We start from the raw sequence: 24,743 nt of genomic DNA, 5'->3' as shown, positions 1-24,743 counted from the left end.
TTGCTCAAGGTCACTCGGCAAGTCGTGGATCTGGGATTAGAACCCAGGTCCTCAGACTCCCAGGACCTTGCTGTTTCCATTATAAACCACGTTATTTCTCTATCAGCAATGCAGAGTGTACACCATGGGAAAGGCTAGAAATCACCAGCAGAGTAGCTTTAATCCTCGGACAAGGTAAGCATTTACCATTTCTCACCAGCAGTTCCCCTGCTGCACTTAGTGACACCCTGAAACAGTTTTCCTATATAACAGCTGGGCAATATTGGGGGCACAAGGACAAGCAGGTGCTCCAAGGAAGGAAAAATTAGGTCTGGAGGTACCCTGGCTTCAAAAGTTCAGGTCGTAAGCCAGCTCTGTCACAATCTTGTATATGGAACCCTGTGGGTGTGTGCAACTCCTTTTTCTCCAAAAAGAGGTACCGGACACTAGTTACCCACTGTGAAGCAAAAGGAAGCTACTGATATAGTTTCACACATTCAGGATTTAAGTAACAGTGACAGAAAAGCCCTCAAGTCAAGATCACTTTCTCTCCTCCTAGCCCTACCAACAATAATAATTGTGGTATTTGTTGAGCGCTTACTATGCGGCAAGAACTTTACTAAGTGCTGGGGTAGATACAAGATAATCAAGTCCCTCCTTCATGGAGCTTACAATCTAAGAAGGAGGGAGAACAGGTACTAAATCCCCATTTTGTGGATAAGGGAACTGAGGCAAAGAGAACTGACTTGCCCAAGATCACACAGCAGGTACATGGTGGAGCCTGGAGTTTTGACTTCCACGTCCATGCTCTTTCATAAATTCAAGCTGCAACCATTGCTAAAAAATGAAACCTCGCCCATGGAGTATCATATTTAACATGTCAGAACCAAGCAAAAAGGGGGGAAAAAGAATTAAATTACTTTAAAAAAAATCCTGCTATTTTAGAGGCAGGTATGAGACATGCCCAAATCCAACTGGCTCAGTTTGAGGTTTGTCTTTGTCAAGATGAACTTCACCAAAGATAAGGGTTGCTCAATCTGTACAAACTGTAGGCCGGCTGCTTTGCTTACAGACACAGGTAGGAATGTGTTTGTTAGTCCATGCTGTGCACAATTACGGCCTCAAAACAACTGTTTCATAAGAAATGATAAAATTCTTGTTTTAAATCCGATCGAATAGAAATATTGTTCTTCCTCGCTACTCTTCACCCGTCCCCAGCTACACAAACACAAGCATGCCCTGGCGTCATTATAATTTAACCACCATCTCAGTTTATTCACTATCCTGGGTATTAGGTGAATCATTTAGAAGATCAGTACCTAAGGCAGGATTCATATGTTTTTCAATATGGTAAAGTCCCCATGAGAGCCCAAACGAACAACAATACATACCACTGTTACTCTCATTCAGGGCAGATCATGTTCAGTGTTGATGAAGAAATAAGCTTGGGGGTCTTGGAAAACACATAATTACATTTAACCACTTGGCAGATGCGATGGGTGTTATATTACAACCACCCACAGAGTGAGGGGTAAGAGGAGACTGAGGGGAGAATGGAAAGCCCCAAAGAATTCTTTAACCAGTGATGGATTTGGAGCTGTCATGGATGTAGAATTTAATTATGGGCAATTTTTGTTAATCCTTTCCCCATTTTTGACTCCCTCAAAGATGAAAGTTCAAAAGTAACTGAAATGTCCTTGGATATACTTTATACACCTTCAGGTCATTTCTCTGCTAATCAGATACTCACAGAAATCATGACTGTCTTTCAGAGGTCTTCAAATTTCCAGGCAGTAAAATTTTGTCCCAAATCGTGCATGATATGACAATTCCCATTTGACCTTTAACAAAAATATTAAATCCTATTTCCTCAACCAGGTGAATTCCATTTCTTTTTTTTCCTGATCCCTTGCATTTTGAATGAACAAGATCTGAGGCAGTGTAATCAAAACTTTGGCTTTCAAGATCAGAGGATGTATTAAAAATAGGCTTGTTTTACTTGAACAGCAGTTACATGATTTCAGATATCTATTACCAGGATACTATCAGACTAAAATAGACTCAAAATTAATCACATCCAATAAACCTCTAATGACTAAAACAGTTAAGACTATGAATTTTACCAGAAATGCCTTTTTTTAAACTGGCTTATGGGAATTTTACTTTTTTATCAAGTTTCACAGAAGACTGGCAGGAACGTAACTGGCTTAGTGACACATTTTAATACTTTATCTATAAATATTTAAAATGGAAATACTATAATGCTTGCCTAACATATTTCAATAGTAAAGAAAATAAATGAAAGGGAACATTTTAATATTCACTCAAGAAACTTGTTCATTAACGCTCTCACTTTGATCACCAAATCCTTTTAAAGACTATTTAGAGCCACAAAAGGATTTAGGAAATTACTTTGTAAATCAAAGATAATGAAATTGATTTAAATGCAGCTACTATGGAGATTATATGGAATGCAGCAGTGCTAAACTTTAGTTAACTGAATTTAGTCCATTTTACTGTTAGTGTGCTCTCAAGGGGCGCATAATTTCACAGTAGATCATCACAGATTCATAGCTCCCTTAATTTGGGCTTGTTTAAAAGCAGCTACTATAGCCGGCTGCTAGAATCGGTAAGAGAAGGAAGCCAATTTTTTTGTTGTTGTTGTTAAAGGGAAGCAAAGATGTGAACAGCCACTGAAGCAGAGAGGACACAATGCTGGATTTAATGTGCCAGCGATGTTCTAGTTGCTACTGAGGGCTTACCTTGACTGTGGAGCCAGAATAAAGCCTCCGAGCCAACAGTCTTCCTGCCTGGATTGCTACAGGTGTGAGTTCCAGTTTGCCCTCCAACACATCCCCAATAGCATAGATATAAGGCACACTGGTCTGCTCTTCATCAGTAACAGGGATTTTTCCCGTCCTATTAAAAAAAAAAAAAAAAATGAAGTCCCAATGGAACCCTCCACCCTACACTGAATAAAAATCCTTCATTTTAAGGAAACAAAATTCTATAACCCCAATCATTCATTCATTCAATTGTATTTGTTGAGCGCTGTGTGCCGAGTACTGTACTAAGTGCTTGGAAAGTACAATTCAGCAACCAAGAGAGACAATCCCTGCCCACAACAGGTTCACAGTCTAGAAGCGGTGAGACCCATCTGACACCCATACACACTGCACTGCTCCACGGCCAGCTTGGCAGGTGGAATAAAACTGCATTGGGGTCTCAAGAACCCCAAGTTGAGCCTGCTGTCCAGTGTTGAAAGAACCGGAAGATTGATGAAGTTATAGGACTCAGAAGAAGCAGACTATCCTAACTCCAAACCTGGACACTGACTGGTAAAATAAGTGGGGTCAGAGAAGGACCAAATGCTAGATCCCAAAGTCTTACGCACTCCCTTTAAAAAAAATCATATAGACTATTCTTAGATATAGTAATAGTGTCCTCTTGAAAATAAATATGAAATATGAAATATGTGTCAAGTGGGGAGAGAGATTTCACACAGTGTCCAAGGAAGCTAGTGAATTGCAGCATATGCTCTTCTCTGAACACTCAAAATATGTTCCATGCTGCTGGAGAAGTGTTTTCAACATCTTCTTCTAGACCGAGCCACCATCATCTTCCCTGGACACTAGACCCAGGATATAACAGACGTCCTATATGATCTCAAGTTAAGGGAGGTGACTTTACTAAGTAAAAAAGAAAGGACAAATTTAAAACAGTTGACTGCTAGGTTACTCTCTGGATCCAATAAAGAACTAAAATATACTACATCTACATAATTTTCTTTTTTAAATTCAGGATTACTGAATGGTACAGAAAAAAAAAATCTATATCCCACTGTAAAAAAGAACTGCAGGTCTATAAAATGAAAGACCATTTTAAAAATCCAATTGGGGAATTTTGACATGGGTCAATCCTACTGAAATAGTAAAAATAAAGAAGACTTTTCTTACTTTTCATTGATCTTCACTCCAACATTTTCTAAGCCAATGTTTCTTGTGCATGAATCCCTTCCTACCGCTAGCAACACCTGAAAAATAATAACTGCATTAATGATTTTCTAGAATAGTTTTTACAGGGACTACTTAAACCTGATTGTCACTTCTCTCCTGCAGTCTTCTAAGTGTCTTTGAACAAGAAAGCATAGTTTGTAAGTGAAAAACTGAATAGGTACCTTGGTCTTTATTTTATTTTATTTTCAAAAATTAACCACTAAAAAGCCTCACTGGCTTTGGGTTTTTCTGGAGAGAATGGGAAGTCCTGCTTGAATCTTGTATTTGGCACGTTTTTACAACCTCTGATTATATCAGTATATACAGCGTATTTTTTTTTCCAAAAACCTGGGAAATCCCACTCCGGTACTATATGTGACATGAGCTGAACAACAAGACTATGATACAAAGGGAAATGCATTACCTGAATTGTATTTCCTGAGCATAGTTCTGTGTTTGCTATCTTTTTTTTTTTAAGAATCACATATTACAAATGAAAAATTGAAGATAAATTTGGAAAAAAAAAGCGCAAAAAATGCAAAAAATATTTTCCCCCTCTGGAAAACAATGAATATTACTTAAAACCTCAACCATACTAAATTTACCAAAAAATAAAAAAATAGATATTATCTGAAAGCTAGATCTAGACAAATGTGATGTGATTATTTATGAGATATTTGAACATGGACTGCTAAATAGTAATATGTTATGTGTGTGGCTATTCTGTGCACCACCCAGCAAAACAGTGCATAATTAAGCAACAAGACTTGTTTGTCTTGGAGTGAAGAAATCAACATAAATTACACTTACAGTGTTGTACTCTCCTTCAATTGTTTCTTGGCCATCTGTGGACTGAGCTACCACCTTGAGTTTGCCTGGCATTCCTTCTTCAATCTGTTCAATCTAGAATGAGGAAAAGCAGAACTTTAATTTCAAATGAGGACACGGAGCAGTATTCATGTCCAGTATTGTCACCACTTCCTTAAAAAAACCCAAAACCTTAGGATTCCCTATGTGTAGAATAAAAATCATATTTATAACTTTGACATCTCCTTTCCATCACTTTGACCCTTTCCTCAAAGTGCATGCTTGTTCTTATTTGGTTTTTATTCCCTACTTTAAAGTTTGCAAACTATAAAATGTCCACGCCTATTGTAGGACTTTTCATCCCTGTATTGACATTAATGAAAAATGAGTTGAAGTGGAGAGGGGGTGTTAGAGTGCTTTGAGGAGGAGAGTACAATGGGTGAAGACCAAAAGAAAATTACTGTAAAAACTGGAAATTAAAGGAATTTATTGTAAAAATTGGAAATTAACTGAGTTGCCTTAAGCTAAAGATCTAATATCCCAGATTTCCTCTCCACGAGGTAACTACATTGTCATTTAGTACCTCAATTCCACTAGCTTGACTTTAAACCAGAGAAGGCTTCTTGTGGATTTCAAACGCTTCAAAGTAACCACACTGAGAAGGGCTGCAAGTGACTCCAGAAAAAGTCTAGTCTAGGAAAAGGAGGGGCAGGAAAGGCACCTTAATGACAGACAGTGTCCCCACAACCAGGGTCTGTCTGAGCTAACAGTCTAGAAAAAGCACATGCTGATGGTAACCCTCTCCCATGAGTTATCAGCCCTACTACTACAAATAATAATTATGGTATTCGTTAAGTAAGGCATTGTACTAAGCACGGGGGTGGGTACAAGAAAATTGGGTTGGACACAGTCCCTGCCCCACATGGGGCTCAGAGTCTTTATCCACATCACACAGATGAGGTTACTGAGGTACAGATAAATTAAGTGACTTGCCCAATGTCACACAGCAGATAAGTGGCCAAATACTAAAATCCTATCTCCTCAAAGAGGCTTTCCCTGACTAATATATTTCCCCACCCTATCTGCCCTTCACTCTGCATCATGTATGTTCTTGGAATCTGCACTTTGATACTTCCAGCCCCACAACACTTATGTACATATATATCCTTATATTCTGCCAATTTCCCCTATCTGTAATTTATTTTAATTATCTGTCTCTTCCTCTAGACAGCAAGGTCTCTTTATGGTATTATACAGTGTGCTGCATTTAGTTAAACACTGATGAAATACCTACTGGAAAGAGCACAGTCCTGAGAGTCAGAGGACCTGGGCTCTAATCCTAGTTCTGCCAACTGTTTGAGGTGTGACCTTGGGCAAATCACAATTTCTCTGTGCCTCAGTTACCTCATCTGTAAAACAAGGACCAAATCCTCCTCCCTCCAATTTAGACTAGGAACCCCATACGGGAAGGGACTGTGCCCAACCTGACAAACTTGCATCTACCTCAGTGCTTAGATTAATGTTTGACACATAGTAAGCGCTTAAATACCATTTTTAAAAAAACCAAAACAAACTGATTGATTGGAACACCCTGAGTTTCCCAGAGAATGTGATGCACTATGAGTAAGACAACTTCAGCACACCCCACTGAGGCCACTGAATGCTAAGCACTTAATGTCCAGTAAGGAATTTATGTGGTTATTCCATCTTGCAAATTTCTTAATTCAACATGTAGTAGTTTCCACTGAATTCACTATGAGGATTTAATTGTCCCTGTAAAACATGCACTAGGTTAAGGATTGAAAGGGCCCTGCAATTTCCATTCAAATATTTTGACATATTCATTTGTTTGTTTAGGCAGAGAGGTTTCCAATCCCATCCCCTCTATACATATATATAGACCTCAGGGAGAATCCTGCGGGAAGGTTGGAATGGTCTTCAGGGGCAGGAACATAGGGCCCACATCAGTGAGCCTTTGCTCATATGGAGTATTTACCTTAATCACCTTTCATTTATTCATTCAATCATATTTATTGAGTACTTGCTGTATGCAAAGCTCTGTACTAAGCGATTTGGACATTTCAGTCTCTGTGGCCAGCAAAGGACCCTGCTTAACATGGCCAGAGGCAATCTGCCCCCTTGTTCCCCCCCCCTTCTCTTCAGCAAACCCCACCACCACATAATACAATGGAAAATCTGCATAGCCTTGGAATACATTCTCATCACTTATTTAGATTTCTTTTCAATTGAACAACAATATTAAAATACACAAAAATCTCTTCATCTTTGAGCATCCCAAAGGCTTTGTTCAGCATTCAAAATAGGTACTCAAATGCAGCATGCCTGCTCTTTTTAGTTACTGTCCACAGTTAAAACGCTTTTTTTTTTTATCTAGCCACATACCCTGGAGCTAGTTTAGTATTGGATTTCTCAAACATTTTGTTTTAAGTATCTGTATGCACTCTTGAATCTAGTAAGGAAAACTAGCAATGACTGTTATGATTGAGGCAGTCCTTTAGCCTGCCCAGGATGCTCTTATAATGGCAGTTTCACCACTAGAATGACTGTTTCAGTGTCCTTTTTTAAACCAACTCTCAAGGGCCCAATCAGAAAAATAAAAGTACATACTATCTCACACAAACATATTTCTTTTAAATATTTCTATGAATCCAAGAAAGGTTCGCTGTTTTCTTCAAAAAACCTTTCCCAAGACACAGTCTCCTGTATATCTCTTAGGATAATAGAAGACCAAATTTACTTCTATATGTGGAGAATTATTTCCTGCTCCGAATCTTTAGATCTAAAAACACTGATAGTCTGCAGTAGTTCCCCTTTTTTTTTTCTTGGTATTTGTTCATTCATTCAATTGTATTTATTGAGCACTTACTGTGTGCACAGCACTGTACTAAGTGCTTGGTAGAGTAAAATTATAATGATGGCATTTGTTAAGCGCTATGTGCCAAGCAATGTTCTAAATACTGGGGTAGATAAAAGCTAATTGGGTTGGACATAGTCTTAATCCCCATTTTACAGATGAAGTAACTGAGGCACTAATAAGTTAAGGGTCACACAACAGACAAGTGGCAGAGCACAGATTACAACCCATGACCTCTCACTCCCAAGCCTGTGCTCTATCCACTAGGCCACATTGCTTCTTTTCGCACTATGAACTTTATTTTATCTATTGGCTTCCCTAATATAAATGCCAGCTAATTTTTTAAGATGATGAATTAACTACAAGTTCTTCAGATGATGTCCTATAATTCATAAAAGTAGTTAAGATGAGTACTAGTCTGTGCTAGGACACAATTCTGGCAGACTGCAAGGCCCAACACAACTCCCACCAATGGAGAAACAATGAAACAAAAAATGGCAGAATACTGGGCCAATACTTCCTCCACAAGGAGGCCAGTTCTGGTGTGTGGAAGAAGAAGAGAAGCACAGCATGGAAAAGATTTGGAGGTTAAGAAATTATCAAGGTAAGAGACGGTAAGAGTGGGAAAAACATCAGACTGATAGCAAAAGGAAGTGTTTTAACAAATGAGATTGGACCTACAGCACGATAATGTGCCTGAAAGTCTGGTATGTCTCAGAAGTTCAGGATCTTTTTTGGAACCCAGCCCTGCCTCCCTCCAAAACCACGCCCAGAAATTTTTAGACCACACCGCTTACTTTAGTGGGCACAAACTTCTTTATAAACTTGATACCATGCTCTTCCATGTGTTCGCCAATTTTGTTGGCCATGTCCTGGTCAAAACCCCTCAAGAGGATGGACCGCACCATAACAGTGACGTCCAAACCAATACCAGCAAGAAACCCAGCACATTCAAGAGCAACGTACGATGCTCCAACCACGAGGGTCTTTCCTGGACAGTAAGGTAAGGAGAAGAGGTCATCACTGGAAAGGATGAAAAGAAAGAGAAAAAGCCATTAGATAACTTACCAAATAAACAATGATGCTTTATGGATCCTTTGCCTCAAAACATTTTCAGGACTAAGTAAGCACTGTTGCACAGCAACACATCCTTGAGATAAATCTGGCTCAACATTATTATATACAGAAGTCTATATAAAAATGGGCTTGATTCCCAGTTCTGTCTGACTTGGCAAACTTTGGGCAAATGTCTGCTATTATAAAATGAAGATGCGATAGGTGCCAACTTTAGTTCCTTCTTAAGAATTCTGAGAGGGATGAGATATGTGTCCCGGAGTCCCAAATGAAAAAGCATCGTTGAGTTCCAGGATGATAATGCAAGAAGGCTCTAATTCTCTCAACTTCCATCTTAAGTGACCTCCAATAGTTACTAACTGAAAGTCATCCTGGAAGAACCAAAAGCTAGTAAAATGTGGGGAGGAATTCTGCTTTGGTTTCAAGAATTTGGCTAGACAGGAATATTCAGGATTGGGGAAAAGACAAATAACAAAATCCATCTCTTACCTGCTGATGCAATATTTTTTATCTTCAGGGATGCCCAAATAGCGTGGTCTTTCACCAGTGGCAATGAGAAATTTCTCTGCAGTATAAAAATTCTCTTTGCCTTTTCGATTTGTTGCCTACAAAGTAACAAAACAATGATTTACACCAAAATGGAGTTTTCCCTGTCAAAAAAGTACCTCTAAAATGGTGACAGAAGACAGTGTGGGCATTCTTTAAAATTACCTTAATCCTGTGTGGCCCAACAAACTCTCCATAAGCATTCTCATATGTGACTTTGTTCTCTCTTAGAGCCACACGGTAGCCCCAGTTCAGGGAGCCAATATAATTCTGAACTGCTTCTGTCATGCTCTCCCAATTATGTTTAACTGTTGAGAAAATGGAGAACATTCAAATGTTAGTATATTTTACAAAATAATTTTCCCAGGCCATCTTTCTCTGGCATGTAAAAATCAGAAATTTCTGGTTGAAAGAAAAAAGTACTAGGCATCCTGGCCCCCCCTGCTGGCCAAAAGTGAACTTCCTCACCTCCTCAGTCTGAGCCTCTCCCAACAAAAAAAGGAAGATTTTTTCAGAACACAGCTCCAAATCCAATTCCGAACTGTGACAGCTTATTTATCCCGATCTTATTTTCTGTCTAAGGTGCCTAGCCTTCAACAGATAGATCTCTAATGCTCAAAAAGAAATAAATATAAAGTGCAGTTTTTGATCCCTTTTATTTCCCAAGTGCAGTATGAAGCCTTTCATAACAGAACTCAAGTTTGTGAAGGCAGCACTGTGAATACCTTGACTGCTTTTTCCCTTAGGTTGTTCCCTCAAGATTTCATGCATATTCTGTCATCTAAATAAAGGAGTGCCTGCAAGACACTAAACTATCCGAAATGTTTTCACAAGTGTTCTGATCTTGAATTTTCTAAGCTAAAAAAACCTAGCTTGTTACTCTAGCTCATAATCTCCAACACGTCTCTCTTCCAAATTCATTAGTCCCCTAGCTCTGCCCCATTGGGAAACAGTTTACTAATCTGTAAAGTTAAACAGCCAAAAGTTACTTTTTCAGCACACACAAACAGAAGTCACCATATTGGTACTGAGATTAAATGGCTTTTCCTTGCCTTTATATGTGTACAGAATCCCAAAATTTAGAGTCTGGCAAAAACGTTTAATTCCTATTTCATAATTAAAAAAATAGCATTTGTTGAGTGTTTATTATGTGCCAGGCACTATTCCAAGTGCTAGAGTAGATACAAAGTAATCAGGTTGGACACAATTCATGTCCCTCAGGAGGTCACACTCTTAATCCCCATTTTACAGATGAGGTAGTTGAGGATTTAAGTGATTTACTGCAGACAAGTGGAGGAGCTGGGATTAAATCCAAGGTCCTTCTGACTCTGAGGCCAATACTCCATTTACTAGACTATGCTGTTTCTCAAATTTTAAAATCAGTTCAAAATTTACTCTGATCAAAACTGTGACACTCTGTGCCCATAAAGTCATATGATTAGACCTGGTAATACATAAGGATGCTTCAACTATGCAGTAGGTATACCCAAATGTAGGTTTTCAATTAAGGTTTATGTAACTATCAGGCTGGATTATTTAAAAGAGTCAAAAATATAATAATGACCCAGTGACACAATAAACCCAATTTAGGAGGCCAGAACAACTTTAGCCTCAACTGGGATAATATTTTCTCTGCACAGTGCAATTCAAAATTCTCAAAAATATAAAGTTTCGTGTCAAAAGGAGGAGCTCTCCCTTTTTTTTTAGTTATGCAATTCAGAAATGATTGGCTCAGACAATTTTAATTAATAGATCACATTTAACACATTTATTGGCAGAGGAACAATTTAATCTAAATCAAAGCAGCTGGATTACAGATGGTTTAAGAAATTTTGGGATTTTTTTCCAAGCTCTCAATGTGAAAACTGATTTACTCTCAAATTGATTTGGGGTGGGGTGGAAAGACCTGTCCATCAGAATGCAGCTTCAAATCATTCAATCAACGTATATGCTTTGGATTACCTTAGGTCTCATTACACACACCAGAAGAAATTTGCGGGATTTTTTTTCCTGACATACAAATGTTTGAGATTGATTTTACTTTTAATATTACAACTGCTTTAGGACTTTTACTTGAGGGTCTAAAATGTTTTAGTAAAGAGGCAGTTGCAGCTTTATAAACCAGATTTTGTGCTTTACTGTAACATTTTTCAATAATAATACTACCAGTAATAACGGTATTTTTTAAAGTGCTTACTATGGGCTATGCACTGAAATAGATGCAAGAAAATTAGATTGGACACATTCTCTGTTCCACATGGGATTCACAGAAAGACAATATATGATCACTGTTCATTTTCATTTCAATAGCCTACAATTTGCTATTTTCTAGCTGTTACTGAATTTTCTGATACCATCCAACTTGGTATATTTTGACTGCTAAGTTACTATTCCAATGTTTATTATTCTGCCCAAAGTAAAAATAGACCACTTTATGACTGAATCCACAAATGGCTTATGGATCTGTTATTTCTCTATGGTTTGTTACTTCTGAGATTTTTGAGTCAGAGATCACCTTGTATCCTCCCTAGTGCTTAGAACAGTGCTTTACACATAGTAAGCACTTAATAAATGCCATTATTGTTATTACTGTAAAGGCACTTGCAGTATGTGAACCTGGGGAGTTCTTTTAGTTCTTTTGAGAAGCAGCGTGGCTTAGTGGCAAGAGCCTGGGCTTGGGAGTAAGAGGTCGCGGGTTCTAATCCCGGCTCTGCCACCTGTCAGCTGGGTGACTTTGGGTAAATCACTTCACTTCTCTGGGCCTAGGTTACCTCATCTGTAAAATGGGGATAAAGACTGTGAGCTCCACGTGGGACAGCCTGATTACCTTGTAACTACCCCAGCGCTTACAACAGTGGTTGGCACATAGTAAGCGCTTAACAAATGCCATTATTAAGCGCTTAGTACAGTGCTAAGCGCTTAGTACAGTGCTCTGCACATAGTAAGCGCTCAATAAATACGATTGATTGATTGATTGATTTTAGTGAGTCAAAATTTGCCCCCAAACATCTTCTTTTCTCCAGTTTTTAAATGAGTAAGAATTCATTCATTCATGCATTCAATCGTGTTTATTGAGAGCTTACTGTATGCACAGCATTGTATTAAGCTCTTGGAAGAGGACAATATAACAATAAGACATGTTTCCTCCCCACAACGAGCTCACAGTCTAGAGGCGGAGACAGATATTAATATGGGAAGACCTAAGGGCTGAAACCTGGGGCTACTGTTTGGCTTTCCAGCAGTTTTTGACCATTCCTGAAGTTGAGGGCCCAAGAAGTCTTTTTCTGGGAGCTTTAAACAACAGGAAAACACCATCAGCCTTTTCTCAAACCAGACTTTTTGGAAACATAGTCTCTCTCTCTCTCACATGACAAAGCTGTCTGAAGGAAGGTGGGGCAGCAGACCCAATCACGGCATGTTTCTGTCACCGGAACCCATTTCCTGAGGATCCCAACAATACAGTCCTCAGCGTGAACACAGAGAGGATGCACCCAAATGCTTTAGGGATCGATGATTCTGCTCCCTTGTATGACACCTGAGCCCCTGCAGGCCCTGTGGGAGAATTGGGTTGTACTGGTGCCATAGCTTTATTTTAAAAGGGAACATCAGAGGGTAAATATCCTCCACCTTTTCCTTACCAAGAATCATGCTATTAAAATGCACTAGGATTATTCTGCTTTCTTGTGATTGCAAGTGCTGCATTCATATTCATTTTTAGTATTGTTGCCCTTTTGAGTGACAATAGGGGAAGGCTGAACTTCACACAGGGTGTCCCAAGGGAATAAGTGGTATTCTGTTGTCTGTCTCCCCCTTCTAGACTGTGAGCCTGTTGTTGGGTAAGGACCATCTCTCAATGTTGCCGAATTGTACTTCCCCAGCTCTTAGTACAGTGCTCTGCACACAGTAAGTGCTCAATAAATACAATTGAATGTATGAATGAAAAGGGAACAAACATAATACAAATGTATTTCCCTACAACATTCCATAAACTATGAATAATTCAAAGTGGATATCTGAAAATGTTTTTAAGTGGAAGCATCTTTTGCTTTCAGTGATGGAAAAAAAAATACACTCTAAGTAGAATAATTTCTTTGGCCTCATCACTATTAATTGATAGCAACCTGAAATAATATGTTGCCAACCTGTACTTCCCAAGCGCTTCGTACGGTGCTCTGCACACAGTAAGTGCTCAATAAATACAATTGAATGAATGAATAAAAAATTTAAAAACTATTAAATACTTAAACTGCAGGGCTTTTATACATAAAAATACCAGGCATAAAAACAGCTTTCATTTTATTCATCAGAGTATTAAAAATAAGTAGTGCAGCACAAGATCAACAACCCAAGCCTGGTAAAAAAAAAAAAAATACACCACAGAGAATATTGGCTTTCATTAACTTATCATCGGTGGCATGTACTGAATGTCTACTAATTGTAAAGCACTAAACCAAGAGCTTACCTTTCTCTTCAACTTGCCATCCATACTTGCGAGAGTCTTGTAGGGCTTGTCCCAGTAAAGCAGCCTGGTGCATCAGTTTCTTCGGTATACAACCCACATTCACACATGTACCTCCAAGTCCTGGAACAAAAATAAATCCGCACCCCACTTCATTCTGGCTCAAAGTGCAAGCAGAGTTGAATAGTCATAACATATTATCTCACATCTTTCTTCTGCCCTAGATAGTCTAATAACCAAAATATTTTCATAAAACTCTTCTACATAAAATGCATTAGCCTAATAATAATAAAAAACAAGTCATTTTGTAACCTTTCTCCTGACCACAGGTGAGCAAAATCCTTTATCTATCTATACTCTTTCAATGATCCCTTGCAACAGTTCACCACTATCATCTTTTGTAATATTTTATATGGGAAAACATGTTGAGGGGAAAATAATTTGCCCAAGATTCACAATTACCTAAATGGCAAAGTCAGATCTTTAGTCACAGGACAGTGAGAACCCCTTTGAAGAACAATTCTCTCTCTATAATCCAACACTTGAAAAAAAAAAAAAGTAGCCCTTATAGTATGTATTAAATGTGAGCAAAGGACTATGTTCTGGGAAAGACTACATATAGATAAGAATTAGGCAGGGTTTTATGTAATCCTTTTATTTTATAGTTCTTTATGATTTTGCAAGGTAGGAATAGCTGTCAAAGTTACCACAAGTCTTAGTATAAACAGTACTGCCACTTCTCAAATTAACAGATGTCAACTCCTTAATCCCAGAATAAAGTGTTCTATAAAATCCAGGTGGAGTTTATAGACTAGGGGTCCCGGGGGTGACATGCAGTGATGGTGGCTATGTCCTTGAAGTTTCAGAGTATGAAAACAGAGTGGCCAGACTAAAGTTATATTTCCCATCTCTGCCTTGCCATGCCAAAAGTTAAATAGGTTTTATTCCCGTCTAGTGTGAACTGTATATTATTATTGAAAGTGAATGCCTGAGAGGCTATTGATCTAATGACTGAAATCTAGTCCAGATCATCCTGCACTGAGTCATAAACTACCCAGAAAGTATGTCTTGTTTTTCCTCACAGATTAAAAAAGGGAAAACATTACTGACCAGCTTCTCCAGAGCTCTATTTGGAGAAGTTACTTAAAGGAAGTCGTAGGTCAAATATAACAACCCCTAGAAAGCCTGAAAAATTCATTCTTATATTGCATTCTCCCAAGTGCTTAGTACAGTGCTTTGCACACAGTAAGTGCTCAATAAATACAATTGAGTGAATAAATAAAAATGTAATATGTCCTAGAATATGTCTGAATCGAAATGCAGCAGTGGAATTTATTTGTTGGTAATTTTGGGTACAAAGAATATTCATAGATCTGATTACACTGTCTGTCTAATAACAGAGGACCTGTTTTTCAATCTACAGCCACTTTGGTGGAGGAAAGAAATTTGGCTAGTGTCATTAACAAAAATGCCATCAAACCCAGTAACAATAAAAATAATAATAAGAAGAAGAATAGTATTTGTTAAGTGCTTACTATGTGTCAAGCACTGTTCTAAGTGCTGGGGTAGATACAAGCTAATCAGGTTGGATACAGTCCCTGACCCACATGGGGCTCACAATCTCAATCTCCACTTTACAGATGAGGTAACTGAGGCACAGAGATGTTAACTGACTTGCCCAAGGTCACAGAGCAGACAAGTGATGGAGCTGCAATTAGAACCCAGGTCCTTCTGACTCCCAGGCGCAGGCTCTATCCACTAGCCTATGCTGCTTCACTTAACCAACTAAAGAGTACAATTGCTGGGCTTTGAGATTCCTTTGGTTTTGGACTATTCCCATTCACCCAGGCTGCAAGAATTCTTACTCAAGGGTAGAAAAGTGGCAGGAAGAATGGCTCAGGAAAATAAAACCAGTGCTCCAGCTGCAGATAAGCATGGTCTCCTTTCCTTCATCAAGTTCAACTAAACTGAAATGAGTTTTTTAATAAGTTCTCAATGAGACCTGCTTGCCTTCAGGATGCCTGAACTGAGGTCTGTGTTTCCAGGCTACTGGGATATTTACTCTGACCTCTATATCTCTAGAGCCTAGTAACTGGAAGAACTTTAAAATAACTGCATCTTGCATAAAGTGAAGCTCACAGAAGAACTTCTAAATAAACTGGTGGAAATTAAGTGCAAAGAAATATATCTGTACCTCCTTAAAAGCAAAATGCCACTGTCATCACATCTGCAAATAAACCCTTTTAACAGAGCAGTCAAATATATTTATAAGCTCCCGTTGGTTCTCTATCAGTGCACATCCTAATTTATGAGAATTCTGAATTTCAGTACCATCGGTTCAAAACACAAAGCATGAGCTTCAATGAAAACCAGATTTCTTTTATTTCCATATATCCTTAAGATTCAAAATTTTAAGTCCTAATGAACTTGGGTCCTGAATACCCCTCAAGCAGTAAAACAAAACCTACTGTAAAAATATGAGTCATGAGTCATTTAGTCAATATACCCCGCAATTGCCAAGTTTTAAGAATCATCTTTGAAAGAGAAACAGTTCAAGAGCAACCTCACAGAATACATAATTGCTTCAGAGAAGCCTCTAGACAACTGGCTGAAATCTTTTGGTCTGCTGCCAACTTGGGGAAGGAAATACAAGGTTCAGTTCCCAATTACTATTACCCTGAGCAAGTTCAGTTGCCCAAATTGCTTTGATTGAACTTGCGTAGGGGTGCATTAGGGTATTTATTAATTGTGCTGCAGATGAGAAAAAACAAGCTTCTTCTGGTTAATTTATGCAATCACCCTGAATAATGCTTACCTAATTCAGCTAAGTTAGATTTAAACTAAACTTTCCAAAGTGCTTCATTAGTAAATTACAGTAACCCTCACTCCCATGGACCCAGCCCTCATTTACTCAGCTCTCAAGTCTATATAGCCCATTATGGTTCTTCATTCAGCAACATCCTATAGATTAATCAATCATATTTACTGAGTTCTTACTATGTGCAGAACACTGCACTAAGCATTTAGGAGAGTACAATATAACGGAGTTGGCAGATACATTCCCTGTCTTCATGAGTTTAGTCTAGAGGGAGATACAGAAATTAATATATAGATGAGTTTTTAAAGGAATTTTGTGTCTGTATGGACTGGGGTGTGTTCCACATCTATTTCCAGCAATGAACAATGCTCTGCACACAGTAAGTGCTCAATAAATACAATTTAATGAATGAATGATTTTATATTATGTAAATCATTTCCCTGGGTTAAATACAACTTCATTTGACCACTCAGGACTAGCCAGATTGTCATCTCCCTAGGGTTATTCCCAGGCCCAATAGCTCCTGATAGAGGAGGTTGACCTATAATTTTTTAATGGTATTTATTAAGTGCTATATGGTATTTATTAAGTGCTATTAAAATAGTGTATATGCTCAAGTACTATACTAAGCGCTGGGGGTAGACAAAAGATAATCAGGTCAGACACAGTTCCTGTCCCTCATTAGGCTCATAGTCTAAGTAGGTGTCTACCCAAAAAGTGGAATTCCCACTTGGAAATTTTGATGAAACTTACCCCATCTATTTCCAAGAGGAGTTGGAGTGACAAAATCCAGCACCATCACCTTCTTGCCATATTTAGCTGCCTCCTGGAGAATAAATGTAATAGGTTCAATTGCCCAACATGTGCTGACAAAGCTACATGACAGCCTACGAGCCCACTGGTTTTTCATTAACCAATAATGACTGAAGCATGACCAGTTATTAATCCCCAGAATATTTTGTTTGTCAAGTTCACTATTGTTTCCAAGTGATAAAAATTAAAACTATACACACTGCAAGCAATAAGAAAAGTGTAATGGGTACTGAAGTTTTAATTGTAAGTGCAAAACATTCCTAGAAAATTTATGTTAAAAATCCTTGGATCCTCACCTATTTATCCTTCTACCAATATTTAAGTAAACTATAAAAGATCCAGGGTATTTCCTAGAGATTGGCAGCCACCTGGGAAAAGTAAAACACTTCTCCTCCTCGCAAAAAAGAAATCAAGCAATCTTTACTTGGTCAGCTACTTACTAAATTCACAAATCTTAAGGCTGAGTTCATTCCTCTATCAATTGACAGAGTTAGTCAATTGCTGCTAAATTTAACATGTCGTACACTTAAATTTGCATTTAAAATTATTTGGTAGAATTTAGTTTTGAATATCAACCATGTTTATTGAACATCTGTATGGAGAGCATTTTATTAGGTACTCGTGAAGTATACAAAAAGATAGAAGAAACATTTGCTGCATTCAAGGAGCTTACTGGAAAAGACAACATGCACCCATTACTATGCATTATAGAAGAATGAGAGGGAATATATATATTAGGCAAGAGTAGACACCCTTCGGTTTCCTGAAATCTAATCTTTGTGTTTTGTCAGACTTCAAAGCTTTTTCAACTCAGAATTAAAAACAATACAATAATAATCGTGTTTGTTGGGAACTTACTATGTGCCAAATGCTGGGGTAGATAAAGTATTAGCAGATAGGGCACAGTCCCTTGCCAACGGACAGGAATATGCTTGTATGTTACTCGTGCATGGCAGAACACCCAGGTCCCACCCAGGCGGACTTATCATTCATAATAAGCACTTACTACAGTGCTCTGCACACAGAAAGTGCTCAATATGACAATGAATAATAAGTAATTTCTGACTTATGATTTACCAGTTATTCAACCGGTGAAAGAAAAATGAATTAGTGTGGCCTCTGGTTACTCTTGAACTGTTACTTATGGTTAAAAAAATATCCTTCTTCTAACCCAGGTCATTATGCAGCTAACCTCAAATGAAACAATTTCCTTGTGAAACAACATAACCCATTTCAAAATAAACAAGTAGGTCTAGTCAATGGTGACTTATTTTTGGCTTTTTTGTCTTGGACTTTCCTAAAATTTGTTTTAACCTTTCTTCCTGATTACCTCAGCAACCACCACCAATTTCCCCCTTCAGCATTTGCCTCTGGACTTAGGGTGACTTTCCTCACTTGCAAGATGCACCTCTGCTCTCAATTTGGTTATTGGGGGAATTCTAACGAAGCACGCAAACCCTCTCTTCTTTGTTGCCTTAGATCACCTGGGTATTCAATTTTCTCATGTGTAAACAAAGGATACACTGTCTTGCTGAAAATGTTATTTTCCCTGTAAAGTTCTTATTTGCCTCAACACCTCCAATGTAAAGTGATTTATCATCATCAGTCCAATTTTAAAGTGGTGCCACCACAAAAATATGGCAACTAAGAGAGTGGCAACACAAACTATTCTTTCAGAACTGGTCCAGACTTCACATTTTCATTTTCAAGGCTCGCAGATTTATTCAGTATGAAGAGCAGTTTAAAGAGCAAAACCTGACCGCCTCCAATCTTACCAACACCTAAAATAGAGGGTTCTGTGTCTAATTAGGCTAAACCCTCCCTGATAATGAAGACAAAGTGGGGAAGGAAAAAATCTCATGCTGTGCTAGAATCTAGGCTGCAAAGAAAATTAACTCTCCTAAGAATCTTCAGAGAAAAACTTTCAAAGCCTCTCATAAATCAAACCAAGCCAAAAATTTTAGAAAAACTCACCTAAAATAGTGAACTGAGTTTAGACCTTCCCATAAAGAATAAGCAAAGTAACTTTTATTTAATCTTCCCCAACAGCTACATTCACATTTCCCCTCTACATATATGGAAAGACTTCCGGCTAGAGCAACTTCTAAACCCTCAAAGAGCTAATCTGAAGATCTAATTTAATTTTCAAATCCAGAAAAGGTAGTCCCTTGGTAAATAACAATAGCATAATAAAGCTGGTAAAGCTGGAATACACACCTTCGCAGCTGCCAGTCCTCCAGAACCACCACCAATGACAATGAGGTCATAGTCAAAGGACTCGAGAATGTTGTTGGCATTATTCATTTTCAGGAGCTTTTGAAGTCTGCCTTCCTTATAGGCCTGAACAGCAAACACGGAGAGAAGAAAATTTATTTGAAACCAGCACACCTCTGTAAAAATGATGCATGCTCTATGTTTAAATTGTTACTTGAAACAAATAATTGCACAGGAATTTTGAAATCTTTTTTTTGGTTTGACGTATCAGAAGAGAAAGACATACATGTGACTTCTAGTTTAAAGCCAAAGTGAGTCATTGAAATTGAAAAACTACACCTTTTCAGAAACCCCAGTAACTCTTATGAATATAATTGATGCATTCTATTAATCCATCTGTAATTTAATTGTTTCTCTTACCACTAAACTGTAAACTCCTTGAGGCCAGAAATTTAGTTCCTTTTTATTGTCCAATCACTTAGTATTTACACAATAGGCTTTAAATGCTTTTGTTTAATGCCATTAACAAACATATTGCACTGTCACCATTCCCTCACACTCCTACAACAATATTTTAATCAATATTAAAATATTAATATTTTAAAGATATTCAGGTCTAAAGATATTGAGGTCTAAAGATACTCAACCAGTGCTCTTCCTCCTCTTTATCCACTTTCTTCTACCACTACACCCAACTTGCAAACCTCATTCTACTCTCCCTCATCCTGACCTCAGATTCACAACACCATCTGTGCCTGCAAACTGCGCACGTGCGCGCACACACACCCTCTCTCTCCCTCTCCCCTCCCCCTCATGGGCCACTGCTCTCCCCACCTTCAGAGCTCTTCTAAATCACTTCTCCTCCAAGAAGCGCCGACAGATTTCTAATATTCACCATTTTATTTCCCCACCAACTGCCACTTCAGTACTTCCACGCTAACAATACACTTGAGTCCCCATTACTCCACCAAAGCACTTCATCCTAGCTGTCATTTACTTTCGCATCTGCCTCCCCGCTCCACCTCCCCAGACTGTAAACTTCTTGAGGGCAAGGATCAAGTCTATTAATTCTATTGAACTCTCCTATAAGCTTGGTTCAGTGCTCTGCACACAGTAGGCACTCTGTAAATACTGCTGATTAAGTGACTAAGAAACTAACTTCTCTGGCCCCAAAAGGAAGCCCAAAAACCACAAGGAAAAAGTCAAGGAGTTATCCCAAAAGAAAAATTTTAAGAAACTTTTTTCTCCAGTTCTGTTTTGAGTTCACTAGAATTTCCTTTGCTGAAAGCAGATACTTGTTTTCTCTTAACTAAGACAGACATAAGCCAAGCCTAGGGAAAGTATAGAAATAGCAATTGAGGGTGGAGCCAATGCCAATTCAACTGGCTACTGGAACTTCAGGTTGTATTTTTAAATACCTACAGTGTATGCTGAGACACAAGGACTTTCAATTTCAGCATGAATCCTGCACATCTAACCTTTCTTGTGGTTTAATTATCTGGTTTTATTTTACTGAGAGAATTCCATCTTAAACCTACAACCATTTTGACAGTTAATTAATAAATTACACCATCAAAATCTGCATATACATTAAGTTCTAAGTCTCAGAATAAGGATGACTGAAATCTCAAAAATTTACACTAAAATTTTGGAGTGAACTGAAAAATCAAGTATCTTCTCTGCTCTCTCTTTTACATTAAACTGCATTTTAGGCAACTGGAAAAGCTACTTGAGAGGGTCTATCAAATTTTGTACTCGGTCTTCCATAAAAATAGCTAAGAAAAAAATCTGTTCCGGTAATACGGCAACGTAAAAATGACACTTCCAATTACACTCTTTCCTGCTCATGATTTCCAATTAATGTTCACGTCGCTATGATTAAATCAAGAAAACTTCAGGGAAATACAATTACCCTCTTTAAAAGAAAGTTCAGTCTTGAAATTAAAATGGAAATAAGAGAGGCCCTGAGGCTTACCTGCTCAGGCTGAATTGGATTCTCCTGCCTGTCACCAGAAGTAGAGGGAGGATGGCAGGGCGGAGGGCAGGACAGTGGGCAGGAGCTAGGAGGGTTAGTGGCCTGGGACTCTGGGGCCATGGGAGGGGGCAGGGGGCAGCAGTTTGGAGCCGGATAGAGAGCTGAGGGCCTGAGTCTCCTCGGCTGCCTCTCTGAGGGCAGCAGTGATGGTGCAGGGATCAGTCGAGAGGGCCAGGAAGACCACCAACGCTCTCCTCGGGCACAGCGTTGCCTCACTATTGGCCTGGCTGGTGAACTGCTAAAGGTCGGGACACTCAGCCAATGAAAGCCTGGACATTCAAAGGGCATTGTGGCTGATACTTCACCTTCAACTCAAGACACTGGAATGAAAAGAGAATAATAATAATAATAATAATAATGGTATTTATTAAGCGCAATGCTCTAAGTGCTAGGGTAGATAGAAGGTAATCAGGCTGGACACAGTCCCTGTCCCACATGGGGTTCACAGTCTCAGTCCCCATTTTCCAGATGAGGTAACTGAGGCACAGAAAAGTGACTTGCCCAGATTAAGTGGCAGACCCAGGATTATAACTCATGACCTTCTAACTCCCATGCCTGCACTCTATCCACTGCACCATGCTGCTTTAGTGAAAAAGGCCAGTCATAAGATCCTGGTGGATTTGAACTACCAGTACCAGGAAAACCCCACTCCCAAAGGACTCACTGGTCTCAAGACATGTCATCAAAGACATTTTCAATTTGTGTTTTCAATTACATGGTTTTGGATTTAGCAGTCCAGGTGTCCTTTGCTGCAGAACAGGAACACAGTTTACCTTTGGGACCCTGGGTTGTTGGAAATCATTAACTTTATTTCCCCTAGACCTGGCAACAGGATTAGAGGGTTAAAATTTGAACAATCTTATTAGCCATTTCTACTAACACACAACAAGATTCTTATCAGTATAGCAGAAGCAGAAACTTAGCTTGGGTAGAATGATCCAAGAAGATCATAAAACAGTTAAGAAAAATACAAAGTCATGATAATTGGACTGATACTTATGGACCATAAGTAGGGTTACAATGCTCCATTTAATCATTCATATTTATTGAGTCCTTACTGTGTGCACAACACTGTACTAAATGCTTGGAAGAGTAAACAGAATTGGTAGACACACCCCCTGCCCACAAGGAGTTTAGTCTACAGGAGAAGACAGACATTCAGTTATGGATATGTGTACATATAAATTTATGTATATGTATATAAATGTTGCAGGGATGAGGGTGGGGTTAATATCAAGTGCTTAAAGGGCACAGATCCAAGTGCTTAGACGAAGGAGAAGGAAGCAAGATTAAGTTTTAAAAGAGAGTGGGGAAAGGTTAGCCTTAATTTTGAAAACATTTCTTAACCCTTTGAGTTTCATCCAAATTTGAGATTAATATTCATAAATGACAGTCCTTTGCATTGAACCCTTAGTACAGCGCTCTGCACACAGTAAGCACTTATGAAATACCATCACCACTACTACTACCACCATATGACCAAACCCCTCTCCAAAAGTCAACCCAGACTTCTTGGGTCCTAAAAATAACTATGGGTTCTAAACATCAAGGTTAAACAATCGTCAAGTTCAAGGAATTTGTCCCTTGCAGGAAAAAACATCTATTTCTTTCATGTTTAGAAAGTTAAAAAATACAGAGGCAGTAAAAGTACTCCACAGTTTACCGCACAGTTCTAATACCCAATCCTGAATACATATGTAGAAATAACCTGTCACTAACTGTTTGATATTCACACTATAACTTCAGTCATTTCCCAGAGACACAGTCATGGACAAGTCCTCTTGCCATACCACAAATGTCATTCCTCACTTACAGAAAGATGATTACCATATCTTCCTCACAAGGGAGGTATGAAGATAAATAAGTAGGTGCCACATGCTGAGTGACTCCAAAGTGACAGAAGAATAGATTGGCAAAGCATCATCATCATCATGTTCTCAGAAGACACACTTGAATCATTTTTCTGGCTACAGGAAATACTACCTAGACTAGTCTTTCCTCTATGGTTCATACTATTCATGAATGGTTATTTCCGCCCCTGGGTTTGAAAAACCAGTGAACAATGGGACTTGTTGGAGAACTGGAATTGCCCAAATAAAATCTGACTGAAACTTATATTAAGTGGAAACAGCACACTCACCCTACAGGGTTTCAACTCTTATTGTAGCTACAAACAAGCATAAAAATGTAAAGGGAAGAAGGAAGGAAAATTAACCATCAAGGCATTTTATTCAATAAGTATGACCAATCAACCAATAGCATCTATTGAGCACTTACTGTGCGCAGAGCCCTGGCCTCTGTATTTGGGAGAGATGGTAGACAAGATCCCTGCCCACAAAGTCTGGAGGAGGAGACAGACATTAAGATAAAATATAGATCGGGGAAATACAAGGATATGTATATAAGTGCTTTGGGGCTGGCATGAATATCTTAATGTTCTCAGCCTCTTCCATCTCAGGAGGCAAAGATCCGAATTAAAAAGGCCCAGCTACTAGAAGTCCAAAAGAAATCAAGCTGGGGCTGGACCACCTTCAAAAGAAAGGGCATTATCAGTACTCTGATCAGGGGTTTTTTTATTTTAATCTCCATATCAGGTAGAGAAAGAGGAAATGGTAGAAAATGGTAGAATGGAAGCAGCACGACCTAAAGGAAAGAGCACAGGCTGGAACTCTAAGGACCAGGTTCTGATCCTAGCTCCATCACTTGCCAGCCATGTGACCTTAGGCAAGTCACTTAAATTCTCTGTGGCTCATTTATCTCACCTGTAAAATGGGGATTAATTCTTCTCCCTCCAATTTAGATGGAGCCCCATGTAGGACAAGGATTGTATCCAACCTGATTATCTTGAATCTAACTTTTCTCTGCCTCAGTTGCCTTATCTGTAAATTGGGGATTAAGACTGTAAGCCCCATGTGGGCTAAACCTGATTAGCTTATATGTACCCCAGCACTTAGTACAGTGCCTGGTAAATAGTAAGTGCTTAATAAATGTCATAAAAAGCCTACCCCAGTACTTAGTGAAGTGCCTGGCACATGGTAAGCACTTAATAAATAAATCAATGGCATTTATTGAGCACTTATGTGCAGTGCACTGTACTAAGTACTTGGGAAAGTACAACAGAATTAGCA

At 38.7% G+C, this 24,743-nt stretch overlaps 1 protein-coding gene across 5 annotated transcripts in view; it reads right to left on the bottom strand.

Annotated features, from left to right (window-relative positions):
• The window catches only part of TXNRD1 (thioredoxin reductase 1), a 73,642-nt gene that overhangs the window by 12,925 nt on the left and 35,974 nt on the right, over nt 1-24,743 (bottom strand). For 4 of the 5 annotated variants that reach the window (XM_038756234.1, XM_038756233.1, XM_038756232.1 and 1 more), the window contains 9 exons: nt 19,584-19,706; nt 17,307-17,379; nt 13,739-13,858; nt 9,442-9,584; nt 9,220-9,335; nt 8,454-8,679; nt 4,785-4,877; nt 3,936-4,012; nt 2,742-2,898 (listed from right to left, as the gene is read on the bottom strand). In XM_038756234.1, the coding sequence (XP_038612162.1) occupies nt 2,742-2,898; nt 3,936-4,012; nt 4,785-4,877; nt 8,454-8,679; nt 9,220-9,335; nt 9,442-9,584; nt 13,739-13,858; nt 17,307-17,379; nt 19,584-19,706 (1,128 nt within the window). Of the gene's footprint in view, nt 1-2,741; nt 2,899-3,935; nt 4,013-4,784; nt 4,878-8,453; nt 8,680-9,219; nt 9,336-9,441; nt 9,585-13,738; nt 13,859-17,306; nt 17,380-19,583; nt 19,707-21,555; nt 21,920-24,743 lie in introns of those variants that run through there. The other variant, XM_038756230.1, reaches the window with a different exon arrangement.

Source organism: Tachyglossus aculeatus, chromosome 14, assembly GCF_015852505.1.
Source record: "Tachyglossus aculeatus isolate mTacAcu1 chromosome 14, mTacAcu1.pri, whole genome shotgun sequence".
NCBI lineage: Eukaryota > Metazoa > Chordata > Mammalia > Monotremata > Tachyglossidae > Tachyglossus > Tachyglossus aculeatus.
Note: the sequence above shows the minus strand (reverse complement) of the source record. Positions and strands in the feature narration are given on the sequence as shown.